A 21,395-nucleotide genomic window follows, 5' to 3' on the forward strand; every position below is an offset into this window, starting at 1 on the left:
TGGGGATCAGTGGATGGTTTGTGAAGGTCTCTCTCTAAAAAGTCAGAATCATAATTCCAAGTCCAGAGGTCAGGAATTTGTTTTCATAGTGTCAAAACCATATTTTAAAGATGTAGTGCGTATTCTGGTATCTGTGCTGGGTGGTGTACTGCTTGTTACAGAGATTACTGAGGTTTTACAACACAGAGTTTAGGTCAAGAATGAAAAGTTTTGAAGATTTACATTTTTCTCCAGCATTGACCTTTTGGCTTTATTCCTTAATTAAGCAAAGACATGGCAGCAAAAGGGAGTATTATGGGCCTGCTGTATCCCCGGGGCGTTATGAGACACCAGACAGAGTTAAGCTATCTCAAGACAACCATGTTCTCTGGAGTTACTTTATTGCTATTATAAAAAATCTTTATTATGGGAAAAATATGTATTTTTATGCCAGAAGAAGATGAAGATGACAGTTAAGCTGTTGAAAGGTAGTTTCAGTTGAGCTTCGTGCCCACTGAGATTGTAAAACACCCAAGACTAGGGGAGGCGTCCTGATGGAATCTTAAGAAACCTAAAGGGGTATATTAATCTTTGTGAAATTCATAGTTGGAACAGGGTACCATTAACTGGCACTTTCCAGTTATCAAGATATTTTATGAAACTGAGAAAAGTCCTATTACACTTGCTAACAGGGCCAACTTTGGGGGTGTGGCTAATAAAATAATCTCTTTCCAGATTGTCTTGACTGGAAGAACCTTGAGATTCTGAATCCCCAGTGATGCCTGCCGCTTTTCTTACAGGCTGCTTAGCAGGGCACTTCTGTAGAAGCTTCTGTGTGAGTTTGCTTTTCTTTTACTAAGGGGGGAAAACATTAATTGAAGGCTTTTTAATTGCTGCATTTTTCTTTTCCATTGAGAATCTGGCACTTTTCAATTCTATTTGCATTGTTTTTGTGTGTGTGTGTGTGTGTTTTTGTGTTTTTTTTTTGTTTGTTTGTTTTTTCAGATGGAGTCTTGCTCTGTCGCCCAGGCTGGAGTGCAGTAGTGCGATCTAGGCTAACTGCAAGCTCCGCCTCCCGGGTTCACGCCATTCTCCTGCCTCAGCCTCCCAAGTAGCTGGGACTACAGGTGCCCGCCACCACACCCAGCTAATTTTTTGTATTTTTAGTAGAGACGGGGTTTCACCTTGTTTGCCAGGATGGTCTCCATCTCCTGACCTCGTGATCCACCCGCCTCGGCCTCCCAAAGTACTGGGATTACAGGCGTGAGCCACCGCGCCCGGCAGATTTGCATTGTTTTTAAAGCAAATAAACTGCCCTCTCCATTCCGAAAAAGAGTCACCTTGACTTAAAAATCTCTCACACATCTTTCCATTGATGTTTACCAAAGTAAGACTTCTTTTTAAAGGAATGTTATTATCGAAAACTTTCATCATGAGGCTCCTTTGCTACCAAGAAAATTTATATACTTGCTCATCTATTAATCTTTGTGTTTATTACTTACATTTCTGTCCCACTAAATTCTGGAGAAAATTTGAAGTGGCTCTTGGATTTATCTTCCTCTGGCTTCTACTAATGAATCTTCCAGGAACTGCCTCCTGAACTCTGTCTGTTATGGGTATGTAGCCTAGGAACAAATAATAGAATTATGTCCCTTCTACCCAAGGTAGGAAGAGATGAATTGGGAACTTTAATCCACACTTTAGCTTCTGAACTGGGGAAATCCAGCCAAGCAGAGTGGCTGACAACCTGTCATCCCAACACTTTGGGAGGCTGAAGCGGACGAATCACTTGAGGCCAGTTCAAGACCAGCCTGGCCAACATGGTGAAACCCCATCTCTACTAAAAAATACAAAAATTAGCCAGGTGTGGTGTCGTGTGCCTGTAGTCCCAGCTTCTCGAGAAGCTGAGGCATGAGAATCACTTGAACATGGGAGGTGGAGGTTGAAGTGAGCCGAGATTGTGCTGCTTTACTCCAGCGACAGAATGAGACTCTTGTCTCAAAAAAAAAAAAAAAAAATGTAGCAGGGAATCATTTAATTATTAGCATCTTTTGGTTGGCAAAAGAGTTGTAGTCTCACCTGGTATATTGGAAGTCAAGAGGAAGCTAAGGACCCACGTTCAAAAGGGGCAGTTCACAAAACAGAATTGCCAGAAGGCAAGACCTTTGTTTCTCCATTTGTGAGGCACCACCTTTAGAGCCAGCTCTACGATAGGTGAGTTATGGAGTGACACTCCTCACTATCCAAGCCAACCATTTAGCCTCCTTCATGAGAATCAAATCCTACCAAGAAGCAAAAGCCAAAACAAAAATTGCATGGACAAAAAACCCATGTTCCTATGTAAAGAGAGACCGAGGTGAATTTTTAAATAAATTGTTATTTTCCTGTCACATTGCTAAGCAGATTTCACATGAGAAAGTCTATAGCACTGGTCTCACTGCAGCTGGCCACCTCAGAATCAGGAGCTCCAAGCCGCCTCCCATCCATCCTCTCTTCTTGCTGCCCCTCAGGAGCTCCACAGGGCAAAGCTCACCACACACATTAGTGTGCACTGAAAATCTGTCAACCCAAGGTTATGGCCCACTTTTTAGGTTTTTTTTTTTTTTTTTTCAGTATAATAAAACTGCCTTCCAGGCATTTGAAACAGTTCCTTGAGTCATAATGGGACTTCACTTGTTGATCCCACAAGTGATTCGTGCAGAGCCTATTTTGCGAATTGCACAGTGAAGGAGCAGCAAGATAGACAAGATGAGACACTGTCTCTGCTTCTGTCTGGAACAACATGGTATTAGGAAAGAGGAACATGTTCCTTTTCCCCTCTCACTCTACAAAGGGAACCACTGAGGGTGTGAACCAGCAAGAGAAATTCCAGCTGGACCTAGAGAGAAATGGAGCTGGAAGGGATTTGGGTGTGGGGCGGCAAGGAGTGGGCCTGTAACTTAGAGGAATTCTGTGGCTAATTTACTCTCTGCAGACTTAGATATTCAGAGTCCTTTCCTTATGGTGGAAAAGGTTTCCTGGGTACCAGTTTCCTAGAGAGAATGCCATTTTAGTTTTCTGTTTTATTATATTCTTATTTTGCATAGAATTTGTTGCAAAGTATAAGTTTGTTGGGTCCACCCTAAAGAAAGGTGCTCAAATTATACGTATTGTAATCCAAACCATTCAATACTCAGCTCCATGTTCCTTTCCAAATACCAGGTGGCATCCAGTTGGCCCTATAAGGCGCTCCAAATAGCAGATCTCTCTTTCTGTTGTGAAAGTAGAGTAATCTTAGGAGACTGATGTCATTGAATGTCTCCAAGCATAGCTGTCAAGTATGTAGATTCAAAACTTCACCATTTCATTTTATAAATCTTCAGAGCTTATTGAGTCACTTGTGCGTTTCTTCTCTTCAGAAATGCTGTGCACTCTTCCTGCGGTGCTCTTTTATTTTGAAGACCCCAATGCAGACCACCTAGGAGACAGGGGAAAAGCCTTCCCATAATGAACCAGTGTGAGCAATGCAGGGAAAATGTGTTGCAGAGCTGACTGAAAAGCAAGTTCTAGTTTTCTTACTTCTAAAGGATTATATCAAGCAGTTTTAAAATAATGGAAAGTATCTGGTCTCTCTGTGTGTGGTAGCAGAAAGGTGACTGCCACCAATGAGACAAAGTTATACAGACTAGGTGTATTATGAAACACTTGAAACGCTATGTACATAACAAAGTTAGAGTACTTGGCCCTTAGAAACAAAATGCAACTCATATATTGGCACTGGGATTCCAGGTTTGAATGGAAACAGCTAAACCATAAGTCAAACACACAGCCCATCTATTATTTCTTGTTATTATCACCAGCTTTTTCTGATTCCTCTTTTTTTTTTTTTTGTAATGCTACCAAGAAGTAGAAGAGTAAAATTTGAGCAAGGTAGGTGATGATTAGCCAGGGAGACTTCTGGGTAATTACCAGTAAGATTATTCAGCAAGAACTACCTAAAGACAGAATTGGACCATTATGAGAAAGTAGTACAGAACTGATGTCATGTACACACACATACACACACATAAACCCCATCAAATCCAGTTCCCCATCTTCTGCCCAACTCATGAAAATTCCAAAGAGCTTTATTCAATCAAATTATTGACTTGGGGGTCCCAACCAAATCCCACTGTAGGTGATGCTGTTTCACCTAATTAAGACCCATGGTTCAGTAGATTCAGTAGAGAAGAAATTCCAAGTCCTTGCACTTGGCAAAGTGTTTGTTATTGAAGGATTCCTAAGTTTTCCAAATTCCACTAGCTATGAAGGGACTCAAAAAAGGAAACATTTTCCTTTCCACTTGCAATTTGTTCATTTTGTAGTGAGCAAGCACCAAAGGCTTTTCTTTCTTTTCCTTTCCTTCTCTTCTGTTTTCTTTTCTTTCTTTCGTTCATTTTGGCCTGAGAATCCAGAACATAATCATGTAGTCATTTTACATAAAAACTATGTCTACATCAGACATTACAACAGGATTACACCACAGGCAGGCGCCCTGGTGGCTCACACCTATAATCCCAGCACTTTGAGAGACCCAGGTGGGCCGATCACTTGAGGCTAGGAGTTCGAGACCAGTTTGGCCAACAAAGCAAAACCCTGTCTCTATTAAAACTACAGAAAACTTAGCCGGGCAAGGTGGCTCATGCCTATAATCCCAGCACTTTGAGAGGCCGAGGCAGGCGAATCACTTGAGGCAGGAGTTCAAGACCAGCTTGGCCAACGTGGCGAAATGCCTTCTCTACTAAAACTGCAGAAAACTTAGCCGGGCCTGGTGGCCAAGGCCTGTAGTCCCAGCTACTAGGGAGGCTGAGACAGGAAAATCGCTTGAACCCGGGAGGCAGAGGTTGCAGTGAGCCGAGATCGCGCCACTGCACTCCAGCCTGGGCCACACAGCGATACTCTGTCTCAAAAAATAAAATAAAATAAAAAATAATAAAAAAACACGACGTGGTTAGGTCACATAATTCTAACTGGTTTCTGATCCAGAATGTGAGCTTGTGAGCCACTATTTTTTGTTGCTGTTCTTTGTATTCGTTAGTGTATTAGCACTTGAGTCCAATACTTAAAATAATAAAGATAATCACTAACAGCAATGTTGTACCTGATTTTGTTGCAGTGTCATTAGAATTCTGTTGTGATGTTTATCTCTCATTTTTCCTTAAGAAACTGGGTTACTTCCTCCGAGCCCCGCGGGGAAGTCAGAAAGCCAACGTTAGAGATAACGTGGCAATGCATTTTAAGAAGAATCAGCTCCTAAGAAGTGGGGACAAAATATATTATCGGACTTTGCGGACGTAAACACGCCCCAGCAGGTTGAAGCCTGCGAGGAGTAAGGTTTCCCTGATCGCGGGTCCCCCTCCAGCCCGCCCCTGGTGCTGGCGTCCATTGCACGACGCCCTGTCGCCGCCACTCCCAGAGGAGCCGGGCCCTCGCGCTCCCTCCAGGATGGGACAGGATATGACAGCCCGGTTTGTGCACCAGCATCCTTAATATTTCCTTCCTTTCAGAAGCAAATAGAGCGTTCCCTTATCTGAATGCTAATTTCCTAGTTAAAAACCCTCCCTTGCTGACAAGGGACTGAAAGAGTTTTAAATCACAGATGTAGAGTATCAAATGCAATAATGCTCTTGCAATAGTGCATTGAAGCCTCAATTAATTAACCCTTGGGCTAAGTAGGCAGGTACATGGCGGTGGCCGCAGGCGGTGGATGGATGAGATTTAAATGTGCATCTCATTTCCCCAGCACGGAGCATGCCTTTTGGTTCAGAAAGGAGTCATTTTGCACACTCGCCTCATTTACTTGCTGCTTTAATCCTCCTAATTCCACCTGAGATCAGGGGAGAATTGAAAAGGAAGGCGAGGAGCAGGGGCTGCGGGCCGGGCTTTTGTTGCTCGCGGTCCCCGGGGGCCGCGCCGCGCCGGGCCGCGTGGGGGCTCTCGCCTTCCGAGCGGGCGTCGGTGGGAAACCTGCGCGGCGAGAGACAGGGGGATGGGGCGCTTTTGACGCCACTATGGGGTGCGGGCAGTCCTGGAGGAGGATGTCCGGCCAAGCTCACCCTGCCCAGGTGCCGGATCCCCAGGCCAGGCTGCGGCCTGCTCTGGGCTCGTGAGGCGAGGCCGCAGCGCCCCGACGCCGGGTGGGCGTGTGGGTGGAGTGGAGACTTGGGTCCCTCGGCGCCTGGGAGTCCCGCCGCCTGCGGTAGGGAACCGCCTCCCACCCCTGGCCCGGCCCGGGCCGGGAGCCGTGTCCCGCGTTGACTCGGTGTAACTCTCCAGCTCATTTCTCTCCACGCGATTTACCATCTGTGAACTCGTCTTTAACCTAATAAAAATCATCTGGCTTTTGACTAACAAGAAAAGGAAACAGTGCTCATTGTGGGGTTTGGGGAAAATGGCTTCACTAATGTGCAGGATGAGAACGGAGTGATTTATAGGCGGTTTTAACTGTAGGCTATGATTAGGGGGCTGGTAGTAAGTGCATTAGATGTCTAAGTGTGGCAATAGAGTAAATAGGCGTTTTATTTATCGCAGTGCCAGGGGCCTCTTAGCGGAAGAGCGCTTCTCCAAATTGAAATATAGCAGAGTTTACACTCCTGATAAGGGCTTCAAGCGCAGAGCCCAAGGCTATCAGCTAAGCAGAAACAACGCTCGCTGACACCTAATTGTCACTGGATTAATGTGCAAACAGGGACAGCGAACAGCAACAACAAATAACCTAGTGTCAGAGCCGTTGGTGGCAGTGTCCACTCGCAGTGACTTGGGGCCAAATTGGAGTTTATATGTCAAAACAGGCTCAGATCAATGTGTTGGGCTCCTCCTGCAAAAGGCTGGATGGAGTCATGGCAGTTGTTGATGTATGTGTGTGTGTGGGCATATTATGTGCCGGGGAGTGGAGGAGAGCAGGCAGACGGAGGAGGTGAAATGCCTTTCCATTAATTTTTTTTCTGCTTTATGCTCCCGAATTCACAGCTATTAAGATAAATTTATGTGAATCAGGTCTTTCTCTCCAGGATCTTGTGACTTTCGCCTGTGTCTCCATATAAAATTTAATAACCTTGTTTGTGAATCAAATCATTCCCACAACAACAGATTCAATCTGGGTTGCCACCTGTCTGGCTTTGGACAGGAGCAACCGAATTGGGCAGCTGGGTTCCAGCCTTTCAGGGGGCTGGTGGTTGGTTGGCTGCCTGGCAGGTCCGTTTGCCCTGGGGTTTTCCAAAAGCAGGAGTAGATGCGGCTGACATCTGAAGGGGAAAGGGAGGACAGCCATCCATATTCCTGAGACCCGCCTTTTCTTCGAATGACCAAATTGGTGGCAGCCCTATTTAAAAAACACAAGAATTCATGAGAGTCTAAAGCAAATGGGGGAATAGGTTACCATCCAACAGGTTCTTATGCTCACTCATTTTTCTTCTACAATTAGCCATTTAGGGAGGGAAAAAGTCAAAAATACATGAATTATGTTCTTAAATGTATTTCTAAAGTTCTTAAGTTTTATCGAGCATGAAAGTTGGTCTTTCCCTGTGTTAAGGACTGAAGAAGCTATAGAACTAGCTAGTAGCTCAATGGTGCAAAGTCTTATGATTTAAACTTGACATTTGCAATTTTTTGCCGTAAAATATTACTTTCTTTATTTCAAGACTTTAGTTGAAAACCTCCTAATTCCCTTTAAGCTCCATTTGATTGTCAATTGCACAACTCTCTCTAAAGCTTAGGGCTTATGATTTTCATACACACACGATTTATGCTTTTTGTGTCACAATATAATGTACTTTGGTACAGCTCCCACTTATTTCTCTTGCATCACGAGAGATTTTCCTTTTAGAGGCTGGGAGTTTTATAGTGAAGCTGTGAAAGAGTTGTGATCTGGCTGTACGTCTCGTTGAATTGTCCAAAATTGCCATTTTTGTTGCTCTGTACAACCTTCTGTGCCACTCCATTTAATATGTTTTCAGAAAATGTTGACCTGGATATCTGCATATCTGGGTAAAAGAATGAAATTAATTTCACGATTGGAAATTTCAATAGCTGGCTACAGAAAGATCATTCGTTGCCTCAAGTATGGATAGAGAGATAGCAGAGCCAGTGTTGGATGTTGCAAACACAGATTTCCTTTAGTCCATTTGTTGTCAGTAAATCGTAAAGCTGGATTTGCAATGGCAAAATCCCAAATATGTTTTACTGGATCGATTCAATGCGTTTTAGTTGTAAAACTCTAAGATCATCCAAGCTGCTGATTAGAGCATAACATTTAAGTTAATGCTGTATATTAACACAATACTTAAAAACAAAAATACCACAAAGAGATATTAAGCTTTCTGAAAAACCATATATTGTTATGGCAAATGTTGGAATTCATGCAGGAATTTTGTTGATCCTAATTGTTATACTTTGCAGATTTTACTTTGTTGTCTCCTAGAACTAGAAAGAAATTTAGAGATTATCATACTCTCTTTACAGCCCTACGTGCACATGAAGAAACTGAGGCCCAGAACGGTTAAATATTTTGCTTAAACCTACACACACGCAGTGAAATTTTCCAAGTATTCCTCCTATTTGTCATTATTCCAGTCAAGCCATAAGCATTATAAGTATGTGAGAAAAACATCAAATGTTTTTGTTGTACCTTGTCAATGTTAATTATTCAGGCATTTATAAACATTAACATTTTTCTGGCACAAAAAACTTTTCAAATTCTTGATTTAAGAAATAATTTAAAATGGGTGTTATTCCTTGATTACATATCTAGAAATTGTGAAACAATTACAAATGTAAAGGAGTTTTCAGTATTTGAAAGTGTTGCCATGTCTTGGTTATTTGAGGTTAGGATTATATTGTTTGTTTTCGAATTTTCTGCTTCTTTTGTCTCCCACTCTTTCTGCTCTTTTGGCTTTTTGCCTTCTCCTCCCAGCTCTACAAGGAGCATACTAATACTCAAGAAGCTGATTTTATCATTGCTGATAAAAATTTCATGAAGAAAATAGGACAGAGCTAGCAGATAGAATGGAGTTTGATTATCATACTTCTCCCTGGCTCTCCCTGGCTATCAGTACAATGGGTAAGCAAGAAATAATCTAGCCTGTAGAAGAAAAGGTAATATTTGGTAGGTTTTAAAAATAATTCTGCTGGAAAGTTACAGATTTATTTGTGTATGAATCACTCTTGGAATTCCTATGATTGCCTTTGAGGCATAAACTTCAGAATGTGTCTGAACTATTAAGCATCTACCTTGTTGGTGTAGCTAGGTGTTTAAGAGAAATACACTGAAATTAAATTATGTTAACCAAGAAAAAAGTTAGCCCCTTACCCCCAAGTTTAGGTGTATCTGTTTAAATCTAGATCTAATCTGAAATTTCTGGTAATGTGGTCAGACTCTGGGTAGCATTTGGTAGCTCTGGAAATTATAGTCACTCTAGCGAAACTGCTGAAATCTAAGCTGAGGACATCATGGGCACTATAAACCTGGAGTCCCAGCTACAATATATACTAACCAGATCCACTCACCTCCTCTTGGCTTCACCCTGAGTGTTTGGGAATTTCTTTGTTTCTTTTTTTTTCTTTTTTTTTTTCTGAGTTGGAGTCTTGCTCTGTCACCCAGGCTGGAGTGCAGTGGCACAATCTCGGCTCACTGTAACCTCTGCCTCCCAGGTTCAAGCGATTCTCCTGCCTCAGCCTCTTGAGTAGCTGGGACTACAGGCGTCCGCCGCCATGCCCGGCTAATTTTTGTATTTTTAGTAGATACGGGGTTTCACCATATTGGCCAGGCTGGTCTTGAACTCCTGACCTCATGATCCACCCCACCCCTCCCACCCCTGGTCTCCCAACGTGCTGGAATTACAGGCATGAGCCACCATGCTCGGCCTTCTTGAGAATTTCTTAACCAGACATTATAAAAAACAAAAATAGTACTAGGTCTGTAACTGGGCATTTTTGTATAATAAATGGTTTAAACACAATTCTGATTTTATAGACTAAAATGATTGTAAAGAACTCTTAAAGGAAGAAAGAGAAGCTATTCAGGAATTATTTCCATGAAGGGAATATCATTTGTCCTGGGTGAACAATTCGAGAAGCATTTGACAGTAACCAAAGCCATTTCAGAGAGAAGAACCAGGTGTTGAAGGGAAAAGACTGCTGATGTGGGACAGGTGGGAGGCATGGTTAAGGTTGGTGCCCTAGAATCATACAGTGGGGTGGCCTTGAGCAAGTCATTGTCAGACAGCCATGAAGTAGTTTCCTAACCTACAACCAAGGGACTAGGCACAGAATTTCTTAAGGTAAGGTCCACAAGCCATTAGGTCAGCATCTAATAAGCCCCTCCAAGGGATTATAATGCACTCCAGAGTTTACAACGCTTGATCAAAGAACCTATGCATTTTCTTGTAAATGCGGGATTTTTAATCATTTACACTTTAGCAAGTTAAACTCTATTACGGTTTGTGGAAAAGACTTAAAGAGACACTGATGACTGATTTAAAATACTCTTTCAGGCCACAGGAAGACTTCATTAGACAAACTCTTCAAGAACTCTCTTCTTAGATTACACCTACTTCATGGAGAACTGCAATGGTTGTCCCTATTTGCTGTTTTTGTTTTGTTTTGTTTTGTTTTTTGAGGTGAAGTCTCGCTCTGTCACCCAGGCTGGAGTGCAGTGGCGTGATCTTGGTTCACTGCAACCTCCACCACCCAGGTTCAAGCGATTCTCCTGCCTCAGCCTCCCGAGTAGCTGGGACTACAGGCACTCGCCACCACGCCCAGCTAATTTTTGTATTTTTAATAGAGACGGGGTTTCATCATGTTGGCTAGGCTGGTCATGGACTCCTAACCTCAGATGATCCACCCGCTTTGGCCTCCCAAAGTGCCGGGATTACAGGCATGAACCACCATGCCCAGCCCCTATTTGCTTTTTAAAGTTCTCTTTAACTTAAAAAACCACAATACTTTTCTGTAGTTAACAAAAAATTGTTTGGGGATTAAAAATACTGTGAGATATCCTCTTCCTAATTTTCTCAACTAGTTAAATTACCATGTTGTACCTTTGAGAAGTAGCATGATTTCATCTACATAGTAATGCAATTTTATGTACTTTTTGTATTTTAACTTTTGAAATGAAATGAAAACCAAAATATTCCAAATTAATATTCTTTAGGATTGTGCAAGAAGCCCAGTTCTTTTTTTTTTTTTTTTTGAGACGGAGTCTCGCTCTGTCACCCAGGCTAGAGTGCAGTGGCGCGATCTCAGTTTACTGCAAGCTCCGCCTCCCAGGTTCACGCCATTCTCCCATCTCAGCCTCCCGAATATCTGGGACTACAGGCGCCAGCCACCACGCCCGGCTAATTTTTTATATTTTTAGTAGAGATGGAGTTTCTCCATGTTGGTCAGGCTGGTCTTAAACTCCTGACCTCAGGTGATGCGCCTGCCTCAGCCTCCCAAAGTGCTGGGATTACAGGCGCCCACCACCACGCCCGGCTGATTTTTTTTTTTTTTTTTTTTTTTTTTGTATTTTTAGTAGAGATGGGGTTTCACCGTGTTAGCCAGGATGGTCTCGATCTCCTGACCTCGTGATCCGCCGAGGCCCGCCTTGGCCTGGAAAAGTGCTGGGATTACAGGCGCGAGTCACCGCGCCCGGCCAAGAAGCCCAGTTCTTTAACATCATAAAATGATATGCATCTACGTATATTCCGTATATTTAAACATAATTAAAGGCAAGCAAGTTATACTATATCCCAAACATGCTGACATGGTTTGGCTCTGTGTCCTCACTCAAATCTCATCTCAAATTGTGATCTCCAGGTGTCAAGGGAGGGACCTGGTGGGAGGTGATTGGATTATGGAGGTGGTTTCCCCCATGTTGTTCTCATAATAGTGAAGGAGTTCTCATGAGATCTGATGGTTTTAAAAATGATAGTTCCCCCTGCATGCTTTCTCTCTCCTGCCACTTTGTGAAGAAGGTGCCTTGCTTCCCCTTTGCCTTCCGCCATGATTGTAAGTTTCCTGAGGCTTCCCCAGCCATGCTTCCTGTACAGCGTGTGGAACTGTGAGCCAATTAAACATCTTTTCTTCGTAAATTACCCACGCTCAGGTAGTATCTTTATAGTAGTGTGAAAATGTACTAATACACTTGCATATTATTCTTTGGCAAGCCAATTGTAGAAATCACTTTTTTTCTACCCCAGTGCCATAGAGCTAATTCCATTTTCATTTTATAAATGAATCCAATAGGCATTTCCTGCATGGGGCCTACAAGGTTTTTCAGGCTCAACGTGTATCAGTTTGTGTTCTTGCGTGGTTAAAAGAAAAGCAAAAGTATGTAGTAAACAGTAAGTTCCTTCTCCCGTCATGTGTAATATTGGTCACGGAGGAACAATATATTGTGTGCTTTCTGTATATATACACTCTTTGTAAGGTAGGATTTTCCCCCCTTACTTAAGGGAAGTTTTTCTAAGAGCACACCTTTTTAATGGTATTCTTTCCCCTTCTCGGTGAGGGACTATTGATTGAGTGGACACCGCTTACTGTAGCTGTTCCGAGCTGCCAGCAGCAGGGTTTCCTGTGATTGATTTTATATAGCACCTTTTCTACTTGAGAAATCCCAAAGCACTTAACAAAGCAGGGAGTGAGTTTGATGCTGATAGTGATGGCGTAGGCAAACACTGGCAGTGGCATGAACCGGCGGCGGCTCACATTGCTTCAGATTCTCGACTCCAGAGAGCTGGCAGCCAGGTCGCCACCATTCCCTCTGGTCTGCCTAGAATCTCCAGACTGGAAAGGACATCTAGCTATCCTTGAGGATATTCCTTGACCTCCACCCCGACCAGCCCCTAAGTCACTCAAGATAAATAAGATTGGCCACTGTGGGTGGCTTCAGAGGAGTCATTTACTCTTGAATCCTTTATTTCCTCATGGGTTCCATATGGTAGATAGATTTGGTGTCCTGTCCAGTCAGCAGTTCTAAGACTCTATTTCCTGATTTTTTTTATTTTTTGTTTTTCAGAGACAGGGTCTTGCTCTGTCACCCAGTCTGGAGTGCAGTGGCATGATCATAGCTCACTGTAGCCTTGAACTCCTGGACTCAATCCATCCTCCTGCCTCAGCCTCCTGAGTAGCTAGGACTATAGGCATGTGCCCCCACACCCAGCTAATTTTTTATTTTTTGTAAAGACAGGATCTTCCTCTGTTGACCGGGCTGGTCTCAAACTCCAGGCCTCAAGCAATCCTCCTGCCTTGGCCTCCCAAAGTGCTGGGATTACAGGTGTGAGTCACCACACCCAGCCAATTTCCAGAGTATTTTTTGAGTCTCGAGGAGGTGCAGGCTCAAAAGTAGATTGTGCCAGGCATCTGCTCTTGAGAGAGAATACTCTTTGGCTGATTTTAGTACTAGATAAGTGCAAAAACAAGCAAGAGGGCATCTGCAGAAATGCATGATGTGTTTGCCCTCAGAAGGAGCGTACATTGCTTACTTCTTTGACACCTAGCACAGTGCTTAGCACATAATAACCCCTCAATAAATGTTTGTTGAATAGATGTGTAAAAATGAAAAGCGTCTTTTCAGTGTCAGAGAAGGACAAATTTCAGTCCAGAACTAGGGGTGCTCAGGGCCTAGCATTGTCTACTTTAGCAATAAGCATGCAAAATAAGCCAGCCCTGTCCCTATAGAGGCAGCAAAAATGGGACAAAAACAATGGTCTTTTTTCCCCTGTCTTTTTCTACCTCATTTTGATGCAAAAGTGAAACTGCTTGTTTCATTTGCAGGTTGGGGTGAGGAAAGAAGGAGAAATTTGATAAGGTAAAAAGAACTAACATTAAGCTCAGAAGTGTGATCTATTCACTTCCAGTAAAAATGAATTGGAGAGAGGAGAGATGTGGAAAGACTCCCGGAAGGGGAGGAGAGACCTCACCAATTTGTGTAGGTCTTGAAGCAATAAGGAACCTGTCATTGAAGGAACAGAAAGAAGGCCATATGATTCTTCTTAGGATCTGGACTATTCTTGCCCTCATCTTCATACACGTGAACTTCCTTAGTGTCTCTAGCAAGGAGCAGGAGGATAACTGGGGAGGGAGAGAAGGAGAAAGTCACACTGAGACCTCTGGGCCCATACATGCCCCTGTACCCCATGGGAGGAGAGCAGTGGCAGTTGTGAGGTGACTTTGGAGGAAGAGTTGGCAGGTCACATCCTGTGGCTCCAGCTGAATTGATACCCAGACGTCTGGTGTGTCATACATCTGATCACCCAGTTAGCTTGCTCAAAAGAGGTGAGGAACACCCTAATTAAAATGTCTGTGTGCATTCGTCTTCACCTGTGGTTTCTTTTCTTTATATGTATGGCCATAGCTTTTATTTATTTATTTATTTTTATTTTTTGAGATGGAGTCTTGCTCTGTCGCCCAGGCTGGAGTGCAGTGGTGTGATCTCAGCTCACTGCAAGCTCCGCCTCCCAGGTTCATGCCATTCTTCTGCCTCAGCCTCCCGAGTAGCTGGGACTACAGGTGCCCACCACCACGCCCAGCTAATTTTTTGTATTTTTAGTAGAGGCGGGGTTTCACCACGTTAGCCAGGATGGTTTCGATCTCCTAACCTCGTTATCCGCCCGCCTCGGCCTCCCAAAGTACTGGGATTACAGGCATGAGCCACTGCGCCCAGCCTATGTATGGCCATAGCTTTTAAATTCATTTTCATTTTCAAGTAAATAACTTACTTTTGTCTTGCACAGTGCATTGAACTATCAAGTGTCCTTTGCTGTTCAAGTAGCCCACAGAGACCCACAGTATTTTTGTCCTCATTTTACAGATGAAAAAGCTGAGGCCCAGAGAGGATAAGTGACTTGCCCAAGGTCACACAGCAAGCAAGCGGTGGAGCTGGAATTCAAACCTAGGTTACCACGTGCTACTTCTCACTCACTGTCCACTGTGCCTTGCTTTCTCCATCTCAAACAGAAAAAAAAAATTATAAATCCTGATTCAAAAGAGAAACTGTATGTTATGACACTCAGCATTTGAAGAACTATGTTTATAGTTTTCTTTTGAGCTCAGACCACACAGCCGCAGCCAGCTGGCTTACTACCCTAGGCTATCAGCTAAAATACACCACTTTTTATTTTGTGGTCTTCTTCTTTTTAGGAACAGGAATAAACACCTGGGATTTTTGCCCATAAGGTTCATGGCCACATATATTGTCTCTACCTGGGGCATCCTTGACACTTTGGTAACCCCATCTCTAGGATGAGAGGGCTGGGCTGGGCTGAACCAATGTGCTCCAAGGCCCCTTTCAGCATGGACAGCCTATGACGGCAGGCAGGTGAGAGTCCACTGACCTGCAGCTAAAGAAAGAGGCAAACTGGGGTGGGCACAGCTGGCAACTCAGTTCTTATCCATGCTGGCTTACTGGGAGCAGATGATGGCAGGCATTGGCTTTGAAGCTGGGCACATGAACACACACAGGACATAGTTCTTGCCCTCCAGGGGTATGGAGTCTAGTGAAGCCTTCCCAAAGGAGCTTGCATGATTGGCAGTTACTGCTCACATGTTTACTTTGTATTGGTGAATTTTAAGATGTGTCCCTTGCACAATATGAGTAATTTAAAATATATCTACACGTGATTAATTCTTCCTTCTATCCATTGGGGGAAAAAGCCCTATTTAAATAGATAGACAGACATTGAGTGGGTGTCTCTGTGTCCCAATAAGATGAGCACATTCTGCCCTTAAACAGATGCACATTGCATCCTTGGGAAGCTGCAATGGACAACTCTGGAGGCTTGCACTGTTAGGAAGCACACCTTGGAAATACCACACAAGGAGAGTAGGGCCTCTGGTGTTTCTGACTGACATGAGTGAGCTCAAGAAGAACCTGATTAAGGGAACAAGGGCCCTCCTTGAGAGGTTGGGGGGAGCATGGATCATACGGCAGTTTTGTTTGGAAGAAAAGCCAGTCAAAGCCACAGGGAGTCCTTGTAAGGCCAAAGGAGAGAAAGTTGTTCCCTTGGAGAGAGTGGCATTTTGGAAAACTGAAGATCACTTCAGTAATATTGTATATGAGAATCTTTGTAACCAAAAAGAAATGCAGTAAATCTCTCAGTTTGAAGGCTTCTTCGATATTTTACAGATCACACAATCATCTCCAGCTTTTGGCACAAAGAAAAATCCACATGACAAACCTTACGGAACATTAGCAATATCAAGATAAGCTACATCTGCAGAATACCAATGAAATTATCCCTACCTGCTGCTGGTGTTTTCAAAAATGTGAGGCGGAGGGTCCATTTTTTTTTTTTCCTGTTAAAAATGGAAATCGGTGTTTGAGTATTCCATGAAATTCTTCAGGTTCATTAACAAGGTCAAAATCAATGTTATTTTACTGTTTGGAATCATTTTTGGCGGAACAATGAAAAGAAACCATAGTAGAAGTAGTCTTAATATAATCATTTTCTTTTCATTGTTCTTTATGGGAAAATAATTTGGCCCGAAATTTAGTGGTCCCATCAGGGAGGTGATATCTTTAAAAAGGTGGTCTGAAGGACAGGTTTTACTGTACTTTAATAGGCTTATAGATTAATATAAATCTTAATATTCATAATCTTTACCATTTCTTTTCTCAATATCTGCTCCATCTATACATCTATTTATAATGTATGTTTCAAACACAAGATATACTTGATTTTTATTAAATATACTGATGGTGCTACAGGGACAGCCACTTGACCTAGTTAAAAAAAGAAAAAAGAGCCAGGGGGTCAAATTTATGGATAGTCTGCTGCTGAAAACAGATTTTTGCAGATAATACAATGGCCTGAGATCAGGGCTGTCTTTGCAAATTTGCCATGTGCTATTATTTGTGTATGGCCAGGTCAGTAAAATAAATATGTGTATATTGGGTGCCAAGTGTGAGCTGCAGGTGATCATGATGAAATGTGGATTTCTCACCTGACAGCTTGATTATTCTAATCAAAACATGGAACATTTTCAACCTACATATGCTCACAAAAGAAAATCACAGTGATCACTACATAGGAAATTTACTTATTGGACAGAAAAGAAAATATGTAGGTATGCAATGCTTGGCAAGAATTAAAAAAATGCTAATTTATTTTAATGTGGTTATTTAAAGGAAATATTATATAAGCGATTTTGGTTTTATTTTGATTCTGAGATTCCTTGTTTGCCTGTCAGCTTATTATGTTATAAACATCAAAGAAATTAATGAATTGTAGATGTGTACAACATTGATATATTATGTAAAAATATGTACCTATTATATATATCTTTTACTGATTATTAAAGTAATACATCCTTATTATAGAAAATTTACAAAATATGAGGCAAAAACCAAAATGCTTACCACCCAGAGATAATCATGTTAACATTTTCTCTCCTCTGTTTTGTTTTACACAGTTTAGAGGATCCTGTATGTATAAAACTGAATATAGGTTTATTAAATTCCATTGTAGGATCCTATAACTTACTTCACTATTTCCTATAATTGGATGTTTGTATGGTTTCTTGTTTTTTCCTATTATAAATATAAAAGATAAACATCTTTTATATAAACCTTTGGTGGCATTTCACATAACTGCCCCAGGAGCTAGTCCCAGAAATGGAATTAATGAATTAAGTAGAGTAACATTTTTAAGGCCTTTGATACGTATTGCCAACCACTTTCCACACAGCTTAGGCCAATTTGTAGTGTAAGCTTATTTTAATCAGATTTGATGTACTTTGCCCACATGAAGAAAACGCTGTGGTTTCAGGTTTCCAAAGCACAGATCTCCTGTGATTGGCAATGATGTTCCTTTGTGGTTGCCCTGAGGAAGATGTGAGAAAGTGTTGTAGAGGCCTATTTGTCTGCTGTTAGGGAGTGCTAGTTCTTCTGGTTAATTCACATAAAGGCTTTTTTTTTTCTTTCTTCTTTTTTTAGATTATGTGATCCTCAGAAATAGTATTTAATGTTTTAAATGTTAATATTAATTGAAAAAGGAGAGAACTTAAATAATTGCCTATATAGTTTCTTTACCTTTGTATGTGTGTATTTGTGGTAATGAGAAAAAACCGTGGAATTTATTACTAGAAAAATGGGTCTATAAAATTATGTATGCTCTTTTGCCCACTCAACTTCCAGCTTTACTGGCTTTAAATATTTTGCCCTCAGTACCTCAGTCCTCTAAGGTGTTTGGCTGTGTTCAGAATGTCATATTCCTGTCCCCTCTGTTGATAAGGATGTGGCTTTGTGTCTGTGGATGCCTGTGTGTGCAGAGGCTGGGCTCTCTGAAGGCAGAAAGCAGTCACTGCCTCTGTGGCTGCTCCCTTGTGATCCCTGCATCCTACACACACTGGTTTCCCACCACTGGCTGTCTGGTGACAATGTGTCTACTGTGCTTGAAACTGTTTAAATCCAGGGTATCATTTGGACACTGTCAGTTACTCCAAGATTCAACAGTATGAGTATGCCTGCTTTAGACATGGCAGGAATCATGTAAAGGAAGGAAAGCAAGAAGGCAGGGTAGACACACAGCCCCACTCACATTTAAATGCAAGGCCAAGGATTGGGGGTTGTTTTCCGATGAATCTTTCAGTTTCTGCTAGTGTGTGGCTATAACCATTCTAAGTGGCAGTGCAGGGATCTTCTTTGCTTTTTGGCTTTCTAATTGGCAACTAAATCCTATTTCTGAAAAGCAAAAATAGATGTTGCAAACAGGTATCTTTCTTTGGGTTGCCTTGGTCACCTTTAGAGTGCCATTTCACAGGAAGAAGGAGAGAATGAAAGTTCTTTTGCTGAAGAGGAGCTTCCTTCTCAAAACTTCTCAGAACATTGACCATGACTGCTCATGGCTAATCCTGGCTCCTTTTCACTAAAGGGAAACACTGAGAAAAGTCTGAGAACTCAGGACTGGGGACAGGCTCTAGAGGGAACTAACCCACCTTCAGTGAGGCTTGCTTTTGTCCAGACGCTGCCTATTTAGTACATCAGTAACCTGATTTTATTCAAAATAGAGCATCTCACTATATTTCAAAGTGGTTTACAACTCTGTATAAAATAGAACATCTTTACTAGGGGATGGTGGAATATAAACGTAGAAACACAAATACTAATACTACCCTCACAATGCATGCCTTACAAAAGACATTCGCTAAGTTTTGTTATGTATAAAAACATATTTAGCTACCAACTTTACTGTCACTGTGGAAAATTGCACAAACCAATATATGTAAGTGAATAATTTTACATGTAGTTAGCATCTTTTCTGATTAAGAGAGTCTTTTAAAGAACATATTGATTATGCATCTTATGTATCCTATGTGGCTAAAGCAGCTCTGTGAATAGAGACCTGCCAGTTGTTTTGTTAAAATAACAGAGTGCAGCTGAGATTAAAAAAAAAAAAAATGAATACAGCCTATCTGGAAGAGCTAGTTTTAGTTTTAAAAGGTGGAAGAGGAGGGAATCAAGAGCTAATGTTTTAGTTTGCAAATATAAGAGTTTTGGGGAAGAATGTCAGGTCAGGCAAATGTGTGGGCCACAATGGAATGATGGTTACGTATTTGCTAAAATGTTTCCAGACTAGGACTTCCCAAGTGAGTGGCAGATATGCGTGGGAAAGTCACCCTCGAAACCAAAGAGGGGAGGATGCACACCAAAAGAGAATCTGGTTTTTTACATTGTAGTTGTAATGGGAACAATCACTGTTGCCAAATGTAAACTTCTTAGGTTTGTAAAACCCCAAATAACACCACTCTCCATAGATAAAAATGTATATTTGAAGGAAATAGTTTTACAATCGAACTAGAGATTGTCCTTGCCTCTCAGAAACAAAACGGAATGTTATCTGTCCAAGAAAAAACACTCTTTGAAAGTGTTTTCCTGAATCGTGTTGACTCTTCAGTGTGTCAGTGGGCAGGTCCCGGCTGTGTTCGCAGCTTTGTGGTCTCCTCCGGGCCTCTGGGGGTGGCTTTGAATGGGACAGCTTCACAAAATCTGCATGAAAATTGGGAATTGTCAAAGTAATTTGCCATTTACTGACTTGCTCTCTATGCCTTTTGTGTTTTGATCAATAAAAACTTAAATCCTTTACCCAGTTTAGTAACAACCTATTCTAAAGCATTATACTCCCCCTAATGTTTTTCGAGCTCTGGTTGTACAGTTATCCATTTTCAATGATATTCATTTTAAAAGGTTAACAAACGAGAAACTAAACCAACCATACAAATAACAGCCTAAAGAACACTTTCCAAAATGTGTTGCTGTAGTGCCATTTCACATTTAATATTCATGCAGAGGAAAGCTAAAGGCCACCAAACCAGGTGGATAAAATAGTACTGCATTTTATGACTCATTCTTAAATGAAGTCTCTTAAATATTGCTAATGAAGCCGGCTCCCCCGCCACAGCCTTGCCGGGCGCCCTTTCGAGCTGCTTCAGTTCCATTTCCCTGTCTAGCAATTTGCCCCAGGCCCCTATTAAATGAATTATCACGGCCCCTAAATCATCTCTGCGGGGGTTTCCTCTAATCCCATCAAGACACTTACACTCCCTTTCTTCCCTCCTGGTGACATAATGAATGATTATTTCATGGGGAGCCGTTAAAGAGGCCCCTCTGGAAGAGGGGAATGCGCGCTGCCCGGGGCGGAGGCGCGGGGCTGGGCCACGGGGAGGCCAGGTGGGCACCAGCGCCGCCTCGGGCTGACGGGGACAAAGAGGCCACGCCGCCACCAACTGCCCTCCCGGCCGCCCGAGGTGGGGGTTCCCGCGAGCGGCGGGCCGAGAGCCTCCCGCTCCAGGCCTCCCCGTGCGCCCGGCCTGGGTAGCGACTCCGGGAGCCCAGGAACGCTGGGCAAGGAGAGAGAATATAAATGTTTTCCTTAACCAGAGGAAACACAGCACTCACAAACCACTTGCGGAATAGATTAAGCTAATTTATTAAACACAGTTTGCCTGGTGACTGAGCTGAGCTGAGTAATGATTTACAATAAAAAAAAAACATTAATAAGAGAAAGTCAGGGGCCACCGTGGCCCTAATCATGGGGCCATGGCAGCTCCGACGGGGCTGGGGCCCTCGTCCCGGCGCTGGGTTTGGGACCAAGGGTGGCCTTAGGCCTGCGGCCTCGGTGAAACTTCGCAGCCGTTGCGGAGCCGAGGCCCCCAGCTCCGGGGAGGTGGCGTCCAGGAGAAGAGAGTTGGGCCCTGGGCGGGGAGCCATCTCCAGGGAATCAGGCAGAGGGACCCTCTTCCCCAGAGGACGGGGTGGTTTGGTTGGGGGTGTGTGTGCGTGTGTGTGTTTTACGTGTTGTTTCTGAGGCGCTCAGACCTCCCTTCGCATACCCGTGCTGGGTCTTCTGACAGTGAAGTAACATAAAACAGTTTCCAGGAAATTTTGGAAATTGAACTTGAGGACACGTGTCTTGATAGCGATT

At 42.7% G+C, this 21,395-nt stretch overlaps 1 protein-coding gene and 1 pseudogene across 1 annotated transcript; both read right to left on the minus strand.

The window, feature by feature from the left end:
* Positions 1–5,790: 5,790 nt before the first annotated feature.
* LOC100972799 (uncharacterized) lies at positions 5,791–21,181 on the minus strand. Its single transcript, XM_055113093.1, has 5 exons — positions 20,990–21,181; positions 20,511–20,811; positions 19,786–19,960; positions 16,217–16,269; positions 5,791–7,318 (listed from the first exon to the last, which is right to left on the minus strand). The coding sequence occupies exons 1-5, from the start codon at positions 21,179–21,181 to the stop codon at positions 7,158–7,160; spliced, it is 882 nt and encodes a 293-aa protein (XP_054969068.1). The 3' UTR covers positions 5,791–7,157.
* On the minus strand, positions 5,815–6,333 carry LOC100968436 (skin secretory protein xP2-like; annotated as a pseudogene).
* Positions 21,182–21,395: the final 214 nt, after the last annotated feature.

Source organism: Pan paniscus, chromosome 4, assembly GCF_029289425.2.
Source record: "Pan paniscus chromosome 4, NHGRI_mPanPan1-v2.0_pri, whole genome shotgun sequence".
NCBI classification, from domain to species: domain Eukaryota; kingdom Metazoa; phylum Chordata; class Mammalia; order Primates; family Hominidae; genus Pan; species Pan paniscus.